The following is an 18,590-nucleotide window of genomic DNA, read 5'->3' as shown; positions in this document are numbered from 1 at the left end:
CAGAAAGAAACAACTGGGAACTTACTGATCGATAAGCGTCTCCATAAATCGTTCGGGAATCAATGATCCATGATTAATTTTCATTATGAAATTTGATTTCCGATCCTGATAAAACAACAATCGAGAACGCGCTAATATTTTAATATTCAAGAATCAAGAAAATTTGCTAGATATAAGAAAATTTGCTAGATAAAAAAAATCAGTCAAAATAAAACAGAAATTTATGATAAAAGTTATAAAACTTAAAAATTTCAAAACATTCTATATATATGGCGTTAAAAGTCGAACTTATCGAAGTAATATTGATTAATTTCGATCTGTATTTCATACTTTCATTCGCATAAATCAAAAAAGAAAAATCGCTCTCAGATCGGAAACGCTTCTTCTATCTATGTTACTTGTATTAATGATGGGTTAGAGACCTTGCTGTGTCTGTTAGCATAGACATTATGCCGTTTGTATTTTTATGTAAGTGTATGTGTGTTTCTCTCTCTCTCTCTCTCTCTCTCTCTCTCTCTCTCACTCGCTCGCTCGCTCTCACTCTTGCTTGTGTACTAAGGACTAATTTTCTCTAAGATGTCGCCTATGCGCGATATCTATCTCACTGCTAAGTTAGCAACATGGACATTATTATTTTCTCTTCATTAATCGCTTTCTCTTTCCTTCTCTCTTCCATCTCATCCCTTGCTCACTCCGCCCGATTCATTCAAAATATTCTGTTTTTGTTATTACATATTATTTTCTTCTCTTATCGTGCTAAAAAAAAATTATCGTTTATGTCATTCTCTCTTTCTCTCGTTTTTTTAAGCGATTTATTAGTTAATTTTTATCGTCATTCTTACGGTATTTTAGCCATTGTGTTTCTTTCAACCGGATTCTCCCTTTTCTTATTTATATCCTAGAGTCTATGTATATGTATAAGATAGAGTCGATTTTCCCTGGTTTCGGAAGCGATTGGCAGCTGCCAGGACGTCGCCGGGATCACTGTGAGCCGAGGACTCGATCCTGCTCATGAACGCGCAACACGGTTTTTTATTTCCGAATGACATAAGAGTGTTAAACAAGCAAGGCCGAAATGCGAGTAGCAATAAAAATAGGAAATAAAGCTATAAAAAAATAAAAATAATCTTTTATAAAAGAGAATAAAAGAGATTAAAAAGAATAAAAGAAAATTTAAAGAATTATGAAGGATAAAACTAGAGATGAATATATTCTTACTGTTGTAATAGAATATATATACATTTAATACATTAATTACATTTAATAATTATTAAGAACGAAGAATTAATTCTTAACATCTTAATCATCATAAGATATTAATTTTTAATATCTTAATATTTAATTTCTCGTTCTCACATCGATAAATCGTTTATTGCTTATCATTGATTAATATTTTTCGAAGACGTCATTTTAATAGATAGATTGCTTCGCTTTTCATTTCACGTTTGAGGACAACACGTTTAAGGAACACACGGGAAAACGCTTTTCCAAGAAAGAAACATTAGAATCTCTTTATCATTAAAATAACGTCCTCATCCATTTTTCATTTATCTTTATGTCTTATGTTCTTATCTCTCATTTTTCGGCCTCGAGCTATCTAATCAATGTGGCTTCTCTTTCAAAGGTGTCAAAGGCACATGGCTGAAAGGTACCCGTTAGTTTCCACAGTCGTTTTCCTCTGGCTTGACTGCTCTATTTTCCTTTTCACTACCGATATTGCGCGTTCCGAGCACGTTCGCCGGATTGTAACAATCGTCGTATACATGTTCTACGTATCGAAGAGAGTGGGTTAAGACAAGTTTTCGCCGATTTTGCGGTCGATCGATTATCTAAAAAGATGCGTCGGAGAGCCGTCGCGTTTACGAGATATATTATACCGGGCGTCCTACCTTCTTTCTCCTTGTCTACTTGAAATCTGCGAATAATATCGCGCGTTTGCTTCTTTATTTTATTATTATCTTTTACTATTTATTATGTTATCGTTATCATTAACTTTACTCGTTATATCGTTACTCGCTACCGTTTATTATCCTTGCTACGTTTGCTGCTTTAACTATGAAAACGAGAAGAACGTAGTACGAGCTGCCACAACACTACGGTATTGTACGTACGTGTATCTTTGTGTGTGCGTGTACGTGTGTTTTTATGTGTTTGGCTGTTCTATGTGTGTGCACACACACACACACAATATGTTCATCGAGGATGATGTCCTCCGGTGATGTGATCCGGGCCGCGCCTCCCCTCTTTTCGCTTCGATAAAGTATTTCCGAAACCGGGCAAATATATAATTATCAATTCGTTCTCTCTTCCTTTCTCTCGCTCATTCGCTTTCATTCTCTCTCTCTCTTTCTTTCTTACGGCGTATATCCAAAAATCTTTAGAAATTCTGAATTGTGATAAGAATAGGTACAAATATCGTGGGGAGATTATCGCAGCGAATATTACAAAATTCTCGGTTCTTTTCTTTCTTTTTCTCCCATATCTTGAGAAAGAAATGCCGCAAGCGATTCAGCGATTCTCGAAAGTGATTTAAAAGATTGTGCTGGCTCACAGAAGGAGCTGGACGAAATTTCATCAGGAATCACGGTTTACCGAGTTTTCCTTCAGCGCGCTTACTGTGCGAAGAAAAAGGCTTTTGCAGCTCGCAAATGGAAAAATAGTTGTCTTTTTTTCTTTCTTTTTTTTCTCTCATCTCTCATTCTCACCTTCAACCGCGCTCATCCGCACTCTTGAATTAGCTACAACTTTTTTTCTGGGTTCTCTTTTTTTTCTCTTGATTTTCGCTTAAATTCAACGAGAGTTACCCTGTGAGTATATGCACGAAGGGACGCAGAAATTACCCCATGTGCAGGTGCAATGCTCGAGAGATATTATCTGGATACGCTTTTAACTGCTAAGCATCGTCTGCTGATTAAATATAATTGACTTTACTTAATGTGTAGTGGGTAATGATTGTGAGGATTGAATATAATTTAAAAGTGGTCTCACGAAAAAAATTTAGCGATTAATTATACCTTGAAATGTCATTCTTCCTAAAAAAAAATAATATTGATAAGTTGAAAAAAGGCCAAAATGTTATTCTAGAAAATTGTTCCTTGAATTCTCTAGTTTAAAATTTTTGTTATTTAAAAATATCTCATGAAAAATTAGAAATAAATCTCTTTTCAAAAACTAAAAAATTCTGAATTTAATTTCAAAGTTTTGCATGATACTCAATTTTAAAAATTAGAGATATAATCTCAGAATAATTCTTTCAATTACTTATTTTTAGAGGATCTTCTTAGAACGCTGACGAGATGTTGCGTTCACTTAATCTTAATCATGTTTATTACTTTCGATAAAATGTTATTGCAAAATACAATCTGTAAATATTACGAATTATGCGCGGAAGATAAAAAATAGCATGGCAAAAGGGTGCCAAAAATGTTTTAGTGTCATATTTTTAGTTTCATAATGGAAAAGGCTTATTCGTGATATGCGTATGGGACATACACAGTATAAATATGCGAAAGAAATGTTGGGTAGAAGGGACATTCGTCGCGAATTTACAGAGCGACTAGCTGAATTTGTAAAGATTTTTGGGCGCACTATTCTTCGCTTCCGTACACGCGCAAAAACGAAACTGCTTATTTGTAGCTCATACGTTATAATTTTTACCGTGTGTGTGCGATACAATTACGTGTAATTAGCAATATCATTATTAGACTTTTTATTATAATTAGTGTTACAAAAGCTTGATTATATTTGGATCGGACTGTAGCAATATATTCACATAACTATCGTCGTGGAAAATAAAAATTTAACGTTTACATTATACAATTATTCTTCATCACCATTTCGTCGATTCAGTATTTATTTGTAGATTCTCCTCGTCGCGTAATAAATACAATTATTTCATATAATCATAGTCATATTCATCAGCTCTTATCGGCTCTCCCGATCCGGTTTTCCTTCGCCTATTGTTATACGACGGTCGTTTCACGATATTCTCTTGTCAAATATTTCCCCCTTCATATATATACTATATTCTCCTATATGTATAATACGAATCACACACACGATCTAATAAAAGGAATAAAAATTCAATAAACGCTTTTTTCGCAAAGTTTCACGTTTTCGCAAAACAAACTAAGCGAAAATCATCTCTTCGCCGTTTCCAATGCATGATCAATTCTATTTTTATTTTATTAATTATTGCATCGATTTAACAATCAATTTCCCTCGATTCTTTTGTCGATTGCAAAGTAGTAAGCACCGTGAGTTCATCGCGCGACACGTTATACGCGAGATTGCACGAAAAGAGAGTAGTATCATTTAGTATCGCTACTACTCATCTAAAACGTATAATCGGTATCTGCGGAATCGCAGAGTCCCTGATGCTATTACACGAAAATCGATCGTTGTGAGACATTGCACTATCTTTTGCAATTCTCTCGCTCTCGCTCTCTCTCTCTCTCTTTCTCTCTCTCTCTCTTTCTCTCCTTCTTTCGGTCGACTCAATAAAATTAATCGTTAATTTCTTACGACTACAAAATTACAAATATGAAATATCATAAATCGCGTATCTACTGGCACTGATAACGACCGAGACGAAAGCACACAGAGCGGAGATGCGAAGTATCCAAACGAAAAGTACACGCTTACGAAAAATCGGTATCGCGCAAGATCGTGCGGACATTCTCGTTTAGCACTCTAAAATTCACAATAATAATTATTATTATTAATATTATGTACAAAATCCTACTCCTTTCTTTTTCGTCGATCGCGTTTTTTTTCTTTAACGATCGTTTCGAGACTTGTTTCTAATACAATGTTTCTCCTATTCCCCTTTGCGCTTCATACGCCTCATTGTATTGCGCGGCACGCATATTGTACAGAATAAGTTCCATACGAATTAAATTAACAAATATCTAAAATTATATTTTTATTGCGACTTCTCGCAACTTAATGAAACAAAATCCTACGGATTAGTCTCATCCTAATGATCATCCGCTACTCCCGTGACAAAATGATCGAGCGACTATATATAAGCTCTGTATAAATTTTCTCTTATCTCCTTATATGGTATCTTTGCACCCCGTACATCGAAAGAGCATAGGATAGTTAAAAAGTTACAATGATACATAGTTCAGAATCATGTGTTCCCATATGTGCTTAACAATGGTACGAAAAATATATAGTATATAATTGTTCGCGCGCAAACGATAAACGCGCTCGATCAATTCTTTCGGGAGTTGCAGCGAGTAATCAATCAATCACTTAATTCGCCCGGTTTTTCTTTCGAAAGTTAAAAGAATGATTCAGCCTCCGACATTTGTAAAACCTTTACAAACTGTATCACACAGGAACGATATTTATATATCATCTTTTCTTCCGCGTCGACTTTATTGCTATGAAATACACGACAAATGTCCAAGATTGCGGGGCGACCATCGAAGTTCGAAACATCGGCGTACGCTTGCAGAGTGGAGGAAACTCTCGTATTGAAAGGAAAGTTAAGTGGACGCGGTATCAAACGGAGATAGAAATATCGTACCGTGGAACAAGGATTGAAGGATTTCTTGAGGAAGTACTCGAAGAGTTTGCGTCGGTCGAAGAGACAAATGAACCGAGAAGAAAAGAGAAGAGGCTCGTCCAACAACCTAGGCTGGCAGTAGTTGAGGAGACGATAATATACGACGCGGTAACTTCTTCGCCCAGGCAGTTCGATCACTCCTTCTCTTGTCCTCTTCTCCGTGAATCTCATCATTCGATCTTGACGTGTATCTCACGATCCTTCCCGATTTCCATAGCTTTTGTGAAATGTGACAAAAGTGACGAAGATGTTTCGGATATTCGGCGCGTGTTTCTCGAAAATAGTGGTCGCGAACCTCGCTTTCTGGATAAGAAGTACATATTCAGATCGTTCCAAAGGAGAAAAGATCGAGCGAAATCGTGAATGGATCATCTTCGAAATTAGCTTCATTGATCACACGTACTATTCGAAGATACTGATTTACCTTTCTACAACGCTCGACAGAATAAACTTCTCCCTTTTTTCATATTCTACCTGTTCGCATTTCTCGAAGAAAAATTCAGAGGGAGATCGGTTCGTGAACATCGGTTCATCTTCTTTTCTTTTTTCTTTCTTCATCTTTCACTGGTTTCCTCTTTTTCTCTCGCTACGTCGCTCCAGCTACATCATCCACGCGATAAGTCAGACTATTCGGATGCTTTTTTGAAGGATTCCGCGAAAAGGGATCCGCGCATGAGCTGCTGCTCTGCGGTATCTACCGGCTCCCGGCGCTTTCTGACGATTGGGCAACCGCCGCGGGATTGTGACTTGTCTCATATTCCATCACTTCTTGATAGATCAAGTCCTTCCACTGGTCTACCGTGTGTTCCCTCTCGTCCACACTATGATCATATGGACCTGGTGCGGGCTGTAAAACAAATGAGTTTTTTCGTAAATAATGAAAAGTTAATTATCGGATCTTTAATAAGAGAAATAAAAAGATGAGAAATATCTTTTTAGAAAGGAATATCTTTAACACAAAGAATCTGTTTTATAAACCGTATTATCAAGATTTTTGACGTCATATAAAAAATATGATTATTTTAGAGAACATATTTTTTTGGAAATGCTTTCATTTATTTTAATTGAGGGAAAAAGAAGATTTTGTGGCTTCTCGAATCAAATTATAGTGAGCATTATAGTGTGATTTGATTTCTCGTAGAAGGCGGTCCCGATTAGCCAGCTTATTCACGCGATCAATCGATAAAGCCTACTTACGGCATTGACTTCCCCCTCGTCGTACCAGACGTTTATATAATTGTGCAGCAACGCCTCGTCCACGGAAATGCGTCGCTCCGGATCGATCACGAGCATGCGCGACAATAGATCCCTGGCTTGGCTCGCTGGAAGAGGAAATAAACAGTGTAAAGAGAAGAATGAGGGAAGACAAGGCAGCGGTGGCGAGAATGCGAAATCCTCTCGTCCGAGTATCGGAACGCGCGTGTTCCGCGATCGATTCTGCGACGCGGACGACGACTTGTTGACCCACTCACCTTTTAATCTATTGTGCTCCGAGGAGTCCGAGGGAAAAAGGACGTCCGGGAATAGCCTCTCGAAAGGATAGCCTGGATATCGCGGCCTGTTCTCGACATAATTCCTGACAGTCGGTTGCAGTCGTTGCATGAACTCCTGCGCTGGAGTACCAAGTTGCTCTGTAAATAAAAGATTAGGGAAAAATAAAACCCGAAGAGAAAGAGAAAGTAGTCTATTGATAATGCAAGTTAACGGGATATCATAATTCTTATATTAGTTATAAGATATAATCTGTTCCGATTGTTAATTATTTTTTTTATAATAAAAAATATTAGTCTATAAAGCAATGTCACAATTATTTTCATAACAAAAGATATTAGAAAAAATATGATTGCCCGCTTATATATAACAAGAAAGTTATAAAATAATTATATAGTCTTATCTCTTTTTCTAGTAAAATTATACTATTTTTTATATTTTATTTAGTCCCGAAAGCGCGTACATATATACAATAAAATATTTAAAATGGAAAATTTTATTTTATTTGAAATTTGGTTTTGTCTCGTAATATCTTTCAAATGAATTTTACTTCGCAAAATTTTGAGTTAGTCTCAATTTTGTCAACCGATATAGATAATATTAGATCACTAATACAATTATGCTATAAATATATAAAATTATAATTATTAATCTAATTATCATTAATAAAAAAATATCAGTCTTACCGATTATTTTGTTCCATTGATCGATGTGATCCGTGCCCGGGAAGAGAACACCACCACGTATCATCTCGCCCATAATACATCCCACCGACCAGATATCCACATTTTCTTTGTATCCCATGCCTAGAATCACCTGGGAAAGAAGATAAAATTCCGAGTGAACGAAGGTGTCGAACCGGAAATTGGCGTCAAAAATTACATCTCGCGAGAGAAATTTGGCTCACCTCTGGCGCTCGATAATATCGCGTTACGACATAAGGCGTCATCATAAATGTGGTGCCGGCGGTCCTCGCCAAGCCAAAGTCGAGAATCTTTAGCGTACAGTCGGACTTCACGACGATGTTGCTCGGTTTTAGATCCTACGCGAGAAGCAAAATTGATTTGTCTGATTTGTATGAGAAAATTACTAAGGAGAAAATAATTTAAGAAAATAATTTACTTTACAATTTTTTTTTTTATAAAACTATATAAATCTGATAGAAAACTAACCATCACGAAATATTAGACAGTAAGTGAGTTAATCGCATTAGCGTCTGAATTTTAATTTTTAGCACGCAATTACGCGGTAGTTCCGTAATAACTGCGTTTTTAATGAGGCACGCGACGCCGGTTTAGTTATTCTATTATACGTGCGGGAGGAGCAGAAAATTAATCAGAATAACGGCAGTTATTTCTTTCGCCGCGAAACAATGGCAACAACAGAGATATAATATGCAGAAATGGCCGTTGCTAATGAATCTCGTTACGGTGAATTAAATGGCTCCGCCGCCGTGTTATGCAACTTTTATCTCGGGGTGCAACGCGGACATACCCTATGAATGATGCCGGCGGAGTGCAAGTGCTTGATGCCGCACAGCATCTGGTAGAGAAGGTACGACATACGCTCGTGATCCAGATCCATCTGGATCACCTGGCACAGATTCGCGTCCATGAGCTCCATCACCAGGTACACATCTTGAAACTCGTCCAGCGACCGTTGCGGCGTAAACGCGTTCAGGAGACCGATTATCTGAGAAGTGACAAGTCGTAAATTGGAGAGTCGGATGCAATAATGGCGTGTGAGTCAATTTCAAAGTCAGACTATACAGCAAGCCCGAATATTATGAGTGACCGCAAGTAAAATTTATTATTTTCCTCTTCTCTTTCAATTTACGTATTCAAATTTTAATTATTATTTCATTCAAACCTCTCCTCAATTATCCTGATATATTGAATTAAAAGGAATGATCGAAACTGGATGGAGCGGTTGACCCGATTTTAAAATTTGATTAATGTCTGAATTTACTTTAAATTTCCGCAAATCTCGAGTTGTAATTTAATTAGTACGTATGCTGTTCCCAGAAATCAAATGGGTTAAAATTATGATCGCGAATATGATGGGGAAAATAACTAAGCGTAATGCGTTATAATTAACTGCAGCAACCATCTTTTCATTTGAGTGTAGCTTTATATAAGCATTATGTAGCTTTAAGTAACTTTATTTGTAGCAATTTAGAGATAGTAATTATATATAAGTTTTTTAGATTTATTCTTGTGTAATAATATAATTAAAAAGATAATTATATACATATATATACACTTTTCGTGCGAAACGCATTAAATTTAGCAGCAAAGCTTTAACATTTGAATAATGTAGTACTAAAGGCATATAAATTTTATTGTGACTTTTTTATTGCACATACACGATAAATATGATGCATGCGTGTCTAAATCATTTACATGTCACACATCGAGGATTCGCAACAAAATGAAGCTGAAATGATGAAACTTACATTTTTGTGATTGACCAGTTTCATGAGTTTGAACTCTCTGTAGGCCCTCTTCGCATGCGTCACGTTTTGAAAAGGTCTAGACAGTTTCTTAATCGCCACATTTTGCGCAGTGACGGTGTCATACGCCGCGCTGCAACAGAAATGCAAAAGATCAATTATGCACTTGATCAATTTAAACCCCTTCAGAGAAAATGTCGAATTAAAATAAATAATTTAAATCTAAATAGTAGAGTATTTAAGCGCGAAGACTTGTTAGCATTTACATATATTTTACTTTTGATTCTAATAAATTATACCACGTGTCTACGTACAACTTTGTCCTATTTATCACAAGATTTTTTTCTTCATTTAAGGAAATATAAGGTGTGTTATATTAATCTATAATATTAATAGAGTACATACGTTTTACCAAAAAGTACCTTATATATGCAGAATATTAATTCCAAATTTATGAATACAAGATTATTATGTTAGTATTTCTACGAAACATTTGCAAGATAAGTGATGTATCTTTAATTGAGAAAAAAAATAGCTGATAAATTATGCGGCGATCCTATATCAAAGATAGAAAGAAACCACACACCAAATTCTTAAGATTAACTACAAGAAATTTAATACATGTACATGGACGTGGAATAAACGTGCTTTGATATAAAACTGATTATTAAAGTGTCAACGAGAGAGACAGAAAAATGGGCACACCGACGGCACATGACGCATCATATGGACCATGGATTTTACTCACCAGACGATACCCTGGGCACCAACGCCACGCGGTACGACGTCAACGTACCTCTCGGGTATGCAAAGCTCCGTGTCGCCAAAAACGTGACGACGATAACCGCCTCGAATGTTGCTCGATTCCGTTGCGTTCGTCGCCATCATCGCATTACCTCTTTAAAGGCGACTCTTTCAGCTTCGTTCTCTTTCTTTCTCTCTCTCTCTCTCTTTGTTTCTCTAGCTCAGACTCTTCTCGTGGCGGTTCTCGTATCTTAACTAGGTAGTGTATATCGTTGCTCTAGCTACCAAATCAACGACACAAGAACTACAAGGAACGAAAACGATCAAGTCGAGTGGCGACGGAGAAAATTTATCGTTGTCACGTTTCTCTCAACGACATTCGCGACTGGAAGATTTTCAGCGATTATGTGGCGTTAAAAGCGGTCACCAGCATGTAATGAAACCCATTAATCTTTTCGTTAATATCGCACGATTTATCAAAGACAGAAAGAAAAATGAATCTATCAATTATTGATGTTGTTATTAACTTGAACAATTGCCCTACTAAAACTCACATAAAGTATCTTTATTTCCTTTATTCTCAACAATTTATTTTTTGACCGATAAAAATATCCTTCTATTTTTATTATACATTTATTTATCCAGGCATTTATTTACGTCATACCTACAAATCAATGAGTTAAAATACATCTGCGGCGCTATCACGATTTTTGTTATTTATTGTGAAACTGCAAGCTTGTCAAGAGATACTAAATTGCACTTTACACCGTGCGTTGTAAAACGAGTCGCGTTTCGCGGAACGTAATTTTTCTCCGTCGCAACAATGTCACCGACAGTGGTCTCAAAGGACAAACGAGCGTGATGTGTAATTCTTGGAACGAACTCGAGTTTTTAGGCTCGTTCGTTTCACCTGGCAATCCTTCAAAGATATTCTCTTTCTACCACGCGAAAGCTTTCCCTTTGAGAACCGTGTCGCACGAAATCGTGCTTGATTGTCGGAACCATCCGTATATCCCGTTTAATGCGCTTTTCCTGAGAGAGCGCGCGATATACTTTTGTGAAAATTCTCCGCGTAACGTCAATATCAATTGCGAGTCAATCCATGGTGCGAGGGAGTTGGTGGATGGATCCAAGAACCATGCGAGGACAAATAAATCGGCAATCAAAAAAATAAAATCATAATCGATAAGCAAGTATGTAGTTGCAATATAGCTGGAATATTTTGTGCAATAGATATTTATAGCTATACTATGTTCAAAAAAATATATTTTGTTAGAAAAAATAAAAATTTGATCAGATGCATTAAGCGAATCAAAATAGACGTTTATCGAGCTACGAGCACTTTGTATTATTCTCAACAAAAGTTGTGCGCGATAATTTTTTATAAAATTATTAATTTTAATATATTTTTCAAAACATCAGTACATCAAATATTAAAATAATTTGTTAATTTCTTTAAAATGATTGTACATAATATCTTTAATAATAAAGAAGGCTGTTGAAAACCAAGAAAAGCACCGGTGGTATTGCATGTTTTATAAATTTATAATTTTAAAAAAAACCAATTCTAAAAGTAAAAAAAAAGTCCAACGTTTGGGACCCTCTTCAGTGTGACAATAATAATTTAATATAACATATGAAAGAAATTCTAGAATAAATAGATAAAGATATAAAAATAAAACAAACGGGAAGTAGAAACGTTTGTACTTTTAGAAATTAGTTTCTTTTAAAATTATAGATTTATAAAACACGCAATACCAACTGTGCTGTTCTTGGTCTTAAACAAGCTTTCCTTATTATTCTTGATTTATCATTTAGACCAATTATACGTAAATTTATATTTTTAATTTTTTTTATCCTTGGTGCAATATTTTATGTCTCATGTATTGAATTGCCGTAAAAATCGATTTTATGGATCAAAAGCGATCTTGCAGTCGCAGCTCGTTAAGCGAACGTGATTGAATGCGAACGGGTTCAATCATCAGACGAAGCAATCGTCAATTAAACCAGAAAAATAATGAGCGACACAAAAAGAATGCTGGAGAAAGCAAAGCATGCGGATCTTACGTCGAATCGTAAGCCTGAATTCGCCACGGATGGCAGAAAGTTTCCCTTCACCCTACCTTTCATAATGTCGTCCTTGCTATCGAAATCGTTTCCTCACGAGAGAAATCGTATTCGACGACTGGTTAAACACGATCAAACGAGCTAAAAATTTTCTCCCGCTCTTCCTCGCTTCTGTATGTCTATGATCCATCGGGTATATCCAAGGAGATTTCAAGAAATCATTAATCCTCTCCCTCCGCGAAATTCTGTGACTTCAAAACGAATGGTATATCTCTGCGTCTTTTAAAATAAATGTAATACCACGAATTGTAAATTCAGTAAAAAATTGCAATAAATTGATAAATTTATTTTTGAAAGCGTAATATTAAAAAGATTTAGTTAAAATGAAGGAGTAGTTTGGTATAACAGTATGTTGACCTACATTTTTGAAGAAATTTAAAAAAGTTACAAAGTTCATGTATGTACAAATAAAATTTCAATTTATTTTCTGAAAAGTTTTTGAAAAAGTTGCATTAAAATTGTCTTCAAGTACGAAAATTTATTATTAAAACTATTAAATTTTTTTTTAAATTTGAATACATACCTATAATAAGTATTTAATAATAATTAACATTTTAAAATAAATTATAGGAAAATATGTAAAAGAGTTTATAAATTAAAATTTTTTAATCTCTCTGTACGTGAAGTAGTTTTAAAATAAATTCTTTTCAGAGTGGTAAAGTCTTCCGTGAATGAAATAAACTTATCAACATTATCTCAATCCTAGCAAAAAGAGAATATGAAAAAAAAAACATCTTCTATACAAGTGCAAATTTCAATAAATATAATACAAAAGATGTCTAGTATAATATTCTTCTTAACAGCTGACATTTTGCGAACAAAGATTTCTCTTTTTATATTTCATGACAAGATAATGAAATTTTTAATATCAGCAAGAAAATATCTTCTTTGCGGAGCATCCTTGATAACGCCAGGATTAATAGATCCTATCGTGGATAATATCCGATTGTCCGTCGTTGGTCGATTTCCTTGTGCATCCTGACCTATCTTCCATGCACAGAGGATCGACCAGCTCGAAAGCAGCTGGCTTTTCGAGAGACGAGACGATGCAAGCCGAGACGCTTCGCATGTTGCCCGTAATGGACCACGCCACGGTAGAGAATTTTATCGAAAACCGATATCCGCATTCCCTTCGACTATTCGTTCGTCCGTTCGTTCGACTTACCTGCATGGCTACGGTGTATTGTTCGAGATTGCGCTTTCTCGGATAATGCAGTATTTCAGTTTCTACCGAGAGCGTCGAAAGGGGAGACACGTGCGAGAGGCGGTCGAGGGGAACGATCACGTGGACCTTCTCATTTACGATCGATACCGTTCGCCATGAATTTCAACAATTCCTGAGTTTGGTCCAACACAAACTGCTACATCATCAATAATTAGTAGTTAGCAAAGGATGGAAACTAAGGCAGAAATTGCTTATTTGCGAAATAGTTGAATCTATTCGAACGGCAAATTAAGGACCACTATAACAATAATTTATCATACTCTTGTCCAAAGATTTGAGAAAAGAGATCGAAATGAAAATGAAAGAAATTAAAGAATCAAGAAAAGAGAAAATGTTCTCAAACTTTTATAAGAGAAAATTAATCATAAAAAACAATTATTATCGTATCATATTTTTTCATTTTTCAAATTTACTTTGTTTAAAAAAATTTATATATAATTATTGTTATTAAAAAGTAAAGAGTGTACAGAATTTTCCAACTTTATAGTCTACTTTAATATTATTATTTTATCTTTGAAAAATTGGGAAAGAATGGACATCACAATCACACATTCAATGTTAACAGCGAAAAAATAAATTATTTATATACTTAATTTTTTTAAAATAGAATTTAAAAAGTCGTAAGAGAAAGGCAGAAAAAATGCCGTAATTATATATCCATCTATTCACAAAAACCTAGCAGGATTGATTTAATAATTCGCTTCGAGATCGAGATCTGAAGATCGAGGTTCGACGGCAGGTACAATAACGAGGGAGGACGAAGACGGTGACAGGGAATGTCATAAAATTGTCATCAAAGACGATTTTTCCAACATCCCACGTCGCAAGCTTACAAGGAAGGGGCGTTCTGTCTCTCGTCGTCGTCATCCCAGCGCGTACTCTTGCGAAATCCCGACATTCCCCCTCGTACTGAATCGAATTGTCCGATTTACCTCGACTCCCCCATTTATCTGCACGGTGAATGGTATCTCCCATTGCTTTTTCACGAGAAAAGAGTGAGGATGAGAAATCGTAGTTAACCCTCATATCTCTATTCTCGAGATATATATCGTAGCGGTACAAAGTTCAAACGACTTCGACTTCACCTCGAAACTCGCGTCTGATGGATGCTATTATTGTCAGTTGTATAGATAGCAACTTGAATGGAGGTGAAGCTTGACGTTATTTTATCTGCGAAACGGATAATGCAAGATACATCGAAATAAAATGCAATAAGTATTGCATCCCGATGAAATAAATATAATTCAATAGCGATACATTATATGAACATTATTGTCAGATTCTATTATTTCTATGTTTGAATTTCCTCTAATTTTCAATTTTTTGCTACTATGTTAATAAATGTTTAATCGTTTATTATAAATATTTTATTATATATTTGAATATTTGACTGTCAATTTTTATTTGAATTATTAACTTTATCATTATCAGGATCTTTATTTCATACGAGCAACTTTATTCGATAGAATCCTGAGGGGAAGAGAGTTAATTTACCGCTTGACGCCTCGAATGCTCGTGTCTCTCCTTAAGTCTCTGCATATGTGACGGGTGAAAATTGCACAAAAGACTGACGTCATTAAATTATACGGCTAATGAAACACCTACCAAACTATTCCCTGCGCGCCCGATCCGATAGGCTTGAGGTTCTGGTAGCGTTTCAGAATGGTGAACTTGGTGTCCCCGACCTCGACCGTGTAGAACATGGCGGATAGCCGGGTTGTCATGTCAGGCCCCAGGTAAGGCATGCGCCTCGATGTTCGTCTCTCCTGCTGCTGCTGCTGCTGATGCTGCTGCTGCTGCACCTGCGCCGCCTGCACCCCGTCCACCCCGCTGGAGCACTCTTGGTGCACTCGACGGGGACTTACGCTCTTAGCCACTTTGGACGCGGGATTATTAGTGCACCCACGGAATAAATAATAATGGTAATGTAGACAGGAGACAGTCGATCGCGTCAGTCACTGTCGCGCTGCACCTGCACCCGCAAGTGTCAGGCAGGCCGCGCCTCAACACGCTGCCCGATGAGTCCTCACGTAACCCAGAATTGTCTGTAACAAAGAGAATCGAGGTGAGAGCTCGCATAAATTCGAGTTAGGACAGCTGTTATTTTTAACCGTCAATTTCATTGCTATCTCGTTCATTATTTATCATAGCTGATACGATTGTCTTTGAAAGTTATTATAATATGCCGAAAGAGCTATCAAGATAGATCAAAATAACTGTCATCTATATTAATTAATTTTATTAATTAATTTTATTAAAATCTATTTTAATAACTTTTTAGTATATAAAATAATGTGAAACTCTGATAGTAAGAGAGAAAGAGATCATATATATAATATAAAATATATCGAAGGAAGAGGAGAGAAGAAAAGCTCAGGACATGTGACATGTGACATTTAATGTGCAACAATCTAATAATAATATCATTCAAGGACGCGGCTGCGAAATGCACGCGATATTTGTAGCGCGGATAATCGAAACCATATCATTTACACGCGCTTATTCGATGTTACGCGGGTCCGCACGTGGCTGAGTTATATGCACATAAAGTAGCATTCATCAATGTCAAAAGAAACACCCCGAGTGTCATGAAAGTCAAATATTATATGCAAAGCGAGTACGATATATTGCTATCATTAGCCAGGAGAGAATTATGGAAAAGAAAAAAATCGAAACATCGACTCGAATCAAATCAGTATTAGGATTTAAATTAGAATAGAGCACTAAATGCATTCCAAATTGCATATCCTGCCAGATTAACGTCAAAATTCGAAATGCAATTCACGACGGTTCAACGGACGGACTGTACTCATGTACTTAAATATTTAAGTAACCATGGGAAACTATTTGAACATCGCAAGTTAAAATATATACTAACTCAAATCCAACTTGGACCAGTTTGAATTCGGTTTGTATTGAACCAAGTAACAAACCGAGCCAAAATTCACTCAGGATTAACTAAAATTTAGGCAGGATTAAATCAGAATTAACTTGGATCAGTCGACTTTAGAAAGTTCAAAAGAATTCACCTCACAATTTATATTATAAAATTACTATTTATTCTTGTTAAAAAATATTCAAGTAAAATTAAAAAAGTGTACATATATGAAATAAATTGCTTTTAATATACTAAATGATACTCTTGAGTATAATTTCTTAGTTTTATATCTATACTATAGCATTTTTTACTTTATTTTGTATTTTATTTTGGAAAGCTAGAAAAATATCAATTTATAAAAACGCTTTTGTTCTTATCTACTTCATAACATCTCGTACAAATATGTACACAGTCGTTATAAATGAAGTTATTAATAATCATCATATAGCAGGCTATCAATCATAATAATTTATTCGACAAGATCGATGTAACTTGTTTCGACTCAAGTAATATTCACCGGCGAGAATTAATGTTATATCGACACACTTCTGCGGTGTTTGTGAATATTTTTCGCTCGAACTTGAATTTCCCTTGAACCTCGTTTATCACATGTCAGCGACGCAGCTGGAGGAAGAAACAAAAGCATCTGTTAACTCTCAAATTGGAAAGTCATCCAGTCGTTCATTATTTCTCGTTCTCGAGCGGTTACGCGATAGTCACAACTAGAACGAAGTGTATGTTTGCTAGCAGAAATTGCGCTATAAAAGATAAAACAATGCAATTGCACAAATGGAATCGTTTCTTCTCTCGGTCTCCTACATCCTTTCGGATAGAAAAAGTAACAGGAAAAGAAACAGACACTAAGGTGGCCAGTTTAATCAATTTTTTAAGATTATATTTTCTCTTTCCAGAGATCAAATAGCAAAGAAAGAGAAATAGATAAATTAATATATAAATTAATAAAAAATTATTTTATCTGTAAAAAAGTATAATTTTTCGGATCATATTTTCTCCATTATAACGCTAATTTCTTTTGCATGAATATATAAATATTCAGATTTATTAAAAAATAAATAATTTAAACTTATTAATGAAATTAATATCATAATAAATAAGAATAAGCAAATATGTATATGTATGAATAAACGAGAAAAAGAATAAAAATTTGTAACAAAAATAAGATTAGAATAAACGAGAAAAAGAATAAAAATTTGTAACAAAAATAAGATTAGAATAAACGTAATTTTCAACAACAATTAAAACTCAAAGATAAAATGAAACAGATATATGAGTAAAAGATTTAATAACTATAATGTTAGATCTGAGAATAGACCAGAATTATCGAATACAAAGACCAAACAAGAATTAAATAAACTAGAATAAAGATGAAGTATCAAAGAGAAAATTTTCGTAACTAAAAGAGAGCAAGACAAAGCGTTACAATTTCACCAGGTTGTAGAAACTATTGTTTCAACGAAAACTACAGTAAAAGGGAGATCAAAAGAGACGAGTGCAATCTCTCGACAAATCCATCAGCGAGTGTAGCGAACTATAAATTGTTAAAGATAACAATGCCTGCCGTTGAAACATGCGATAGAGGGAAAGGAGAATGACATAAGGATGGATCTCTTTCCAGATGATCTGGGTCACCTTGTCATCCCCTTATATATCATTGTTGAAGAATACAAGCGAGGGAAAGTCAGCGAGAGTATGATATTCGTTATCATGTTTCTCCTCGATGGATCGAACAAAGCGGAAGCTACTGTGAACGAATAAGCAATCGAGCTTTATTGGTAACGCAACTAATTCAATTGCACCTCGAATCAACGTTTGAATAATAAGGACTCGACATCGACTCCTGTCAACTGTGATATCGATCGATCGAAAGGGAGTTAACGGAAATGTGTACGCGTGGCTTGCTACGATATCGTACAAGAAAAACCAATTAAGTCTACCTTTGCTAAAAAGAAAAAAGAAAAAAACAATAGCTCTCAGTGCTGCTCTATTAATCAACTGTAACAAGCAAATTCGTCCAATGGTCTCGCTTATTATTTTTAGGTATTTCCAAATTTTCAAATATCTTTATTTCTTTAAAATA

General features: G+C 35.4%; 1 protein-coding gene across 7 annotated transcripts in view; it reads right to left on the bottom strand.

Annotated features, from left to right (window-relative positions):
* Window positions 1-3,304: 3,304 nt before the first annotated feature.
* Window positions 3,305-18,590, bottom strand: part of LOC105253069 (stress-activated protein kinase JNK) — a 136,721-nt gene continuing 121,435 nt past the window's right edge. For 3 of the 7 annotated variants that reach the window (XM_025408434.1, XM_011260849.3, XM_011260850.3), the window contains 8 exons: window positions 15,220-15,659; window positions 9,522-9,651; window positions 8,561-8,758; window positions 7,974-8,108; window positions 7,753-7,882; window positions 7,048-7,206; window positions 6,773-6,897; window positions 3,305-6,422 (listed from right to left, as the gene is read on the bottom strand). In XM_025408434.1, the coding sequence (XP_025264219.1) occupies window positions 6,270-6,422; window positions 6,773-6,897; window positions 7,048-7,206; window positions 7,753-7,882; window positions 7,974-8,108; window positions 8,561-8,758; window positions 9,522-9,651; window positions 15,220-15,359 (1,170 nt within the window). In that variant the 5' untranslated portion in view covers window positions 15,360-15,659 and the 3' untranslated portion in view covers window positions 3,305-6,269. Of the gene's footprint in view, window positions 6,423-6,772; window positions 6,898-7,047; window positions 7,207-7,752; window positions 7,883-7,973; window positions 8,109-8,560; window positions 8,759-9,521; window positions 9,652-10,266; window positions 10,859-12,385; window positions 12,609-15,219; window positions 15,660-18,590 lie in introns of those variants that run through there. The other 4 variants (XM_011260853.3, XM_011260852.3, XM_011260854.3 and 1 more) reach the window with 4 other exon arrangements.

This window comes from Camponotus floridanus, unplaced genomic scaffold, assembly GCF_003227725.1.
Source record: "Camponotus floridanus strain SB8 unplaced genomic scaffold, Cflo_v7.5 scaffold21, whole genome shotgun sequence".
Lineage (NCBI taxonomy): Eukaryota > Metazoa > Arthropoda > Insecta > Hymenoptera > Formicidae > Camponotus > Camponotus floridanus.
This window is presented reverse-complemented; position numbering and strand designations above follow the sequence as displayed.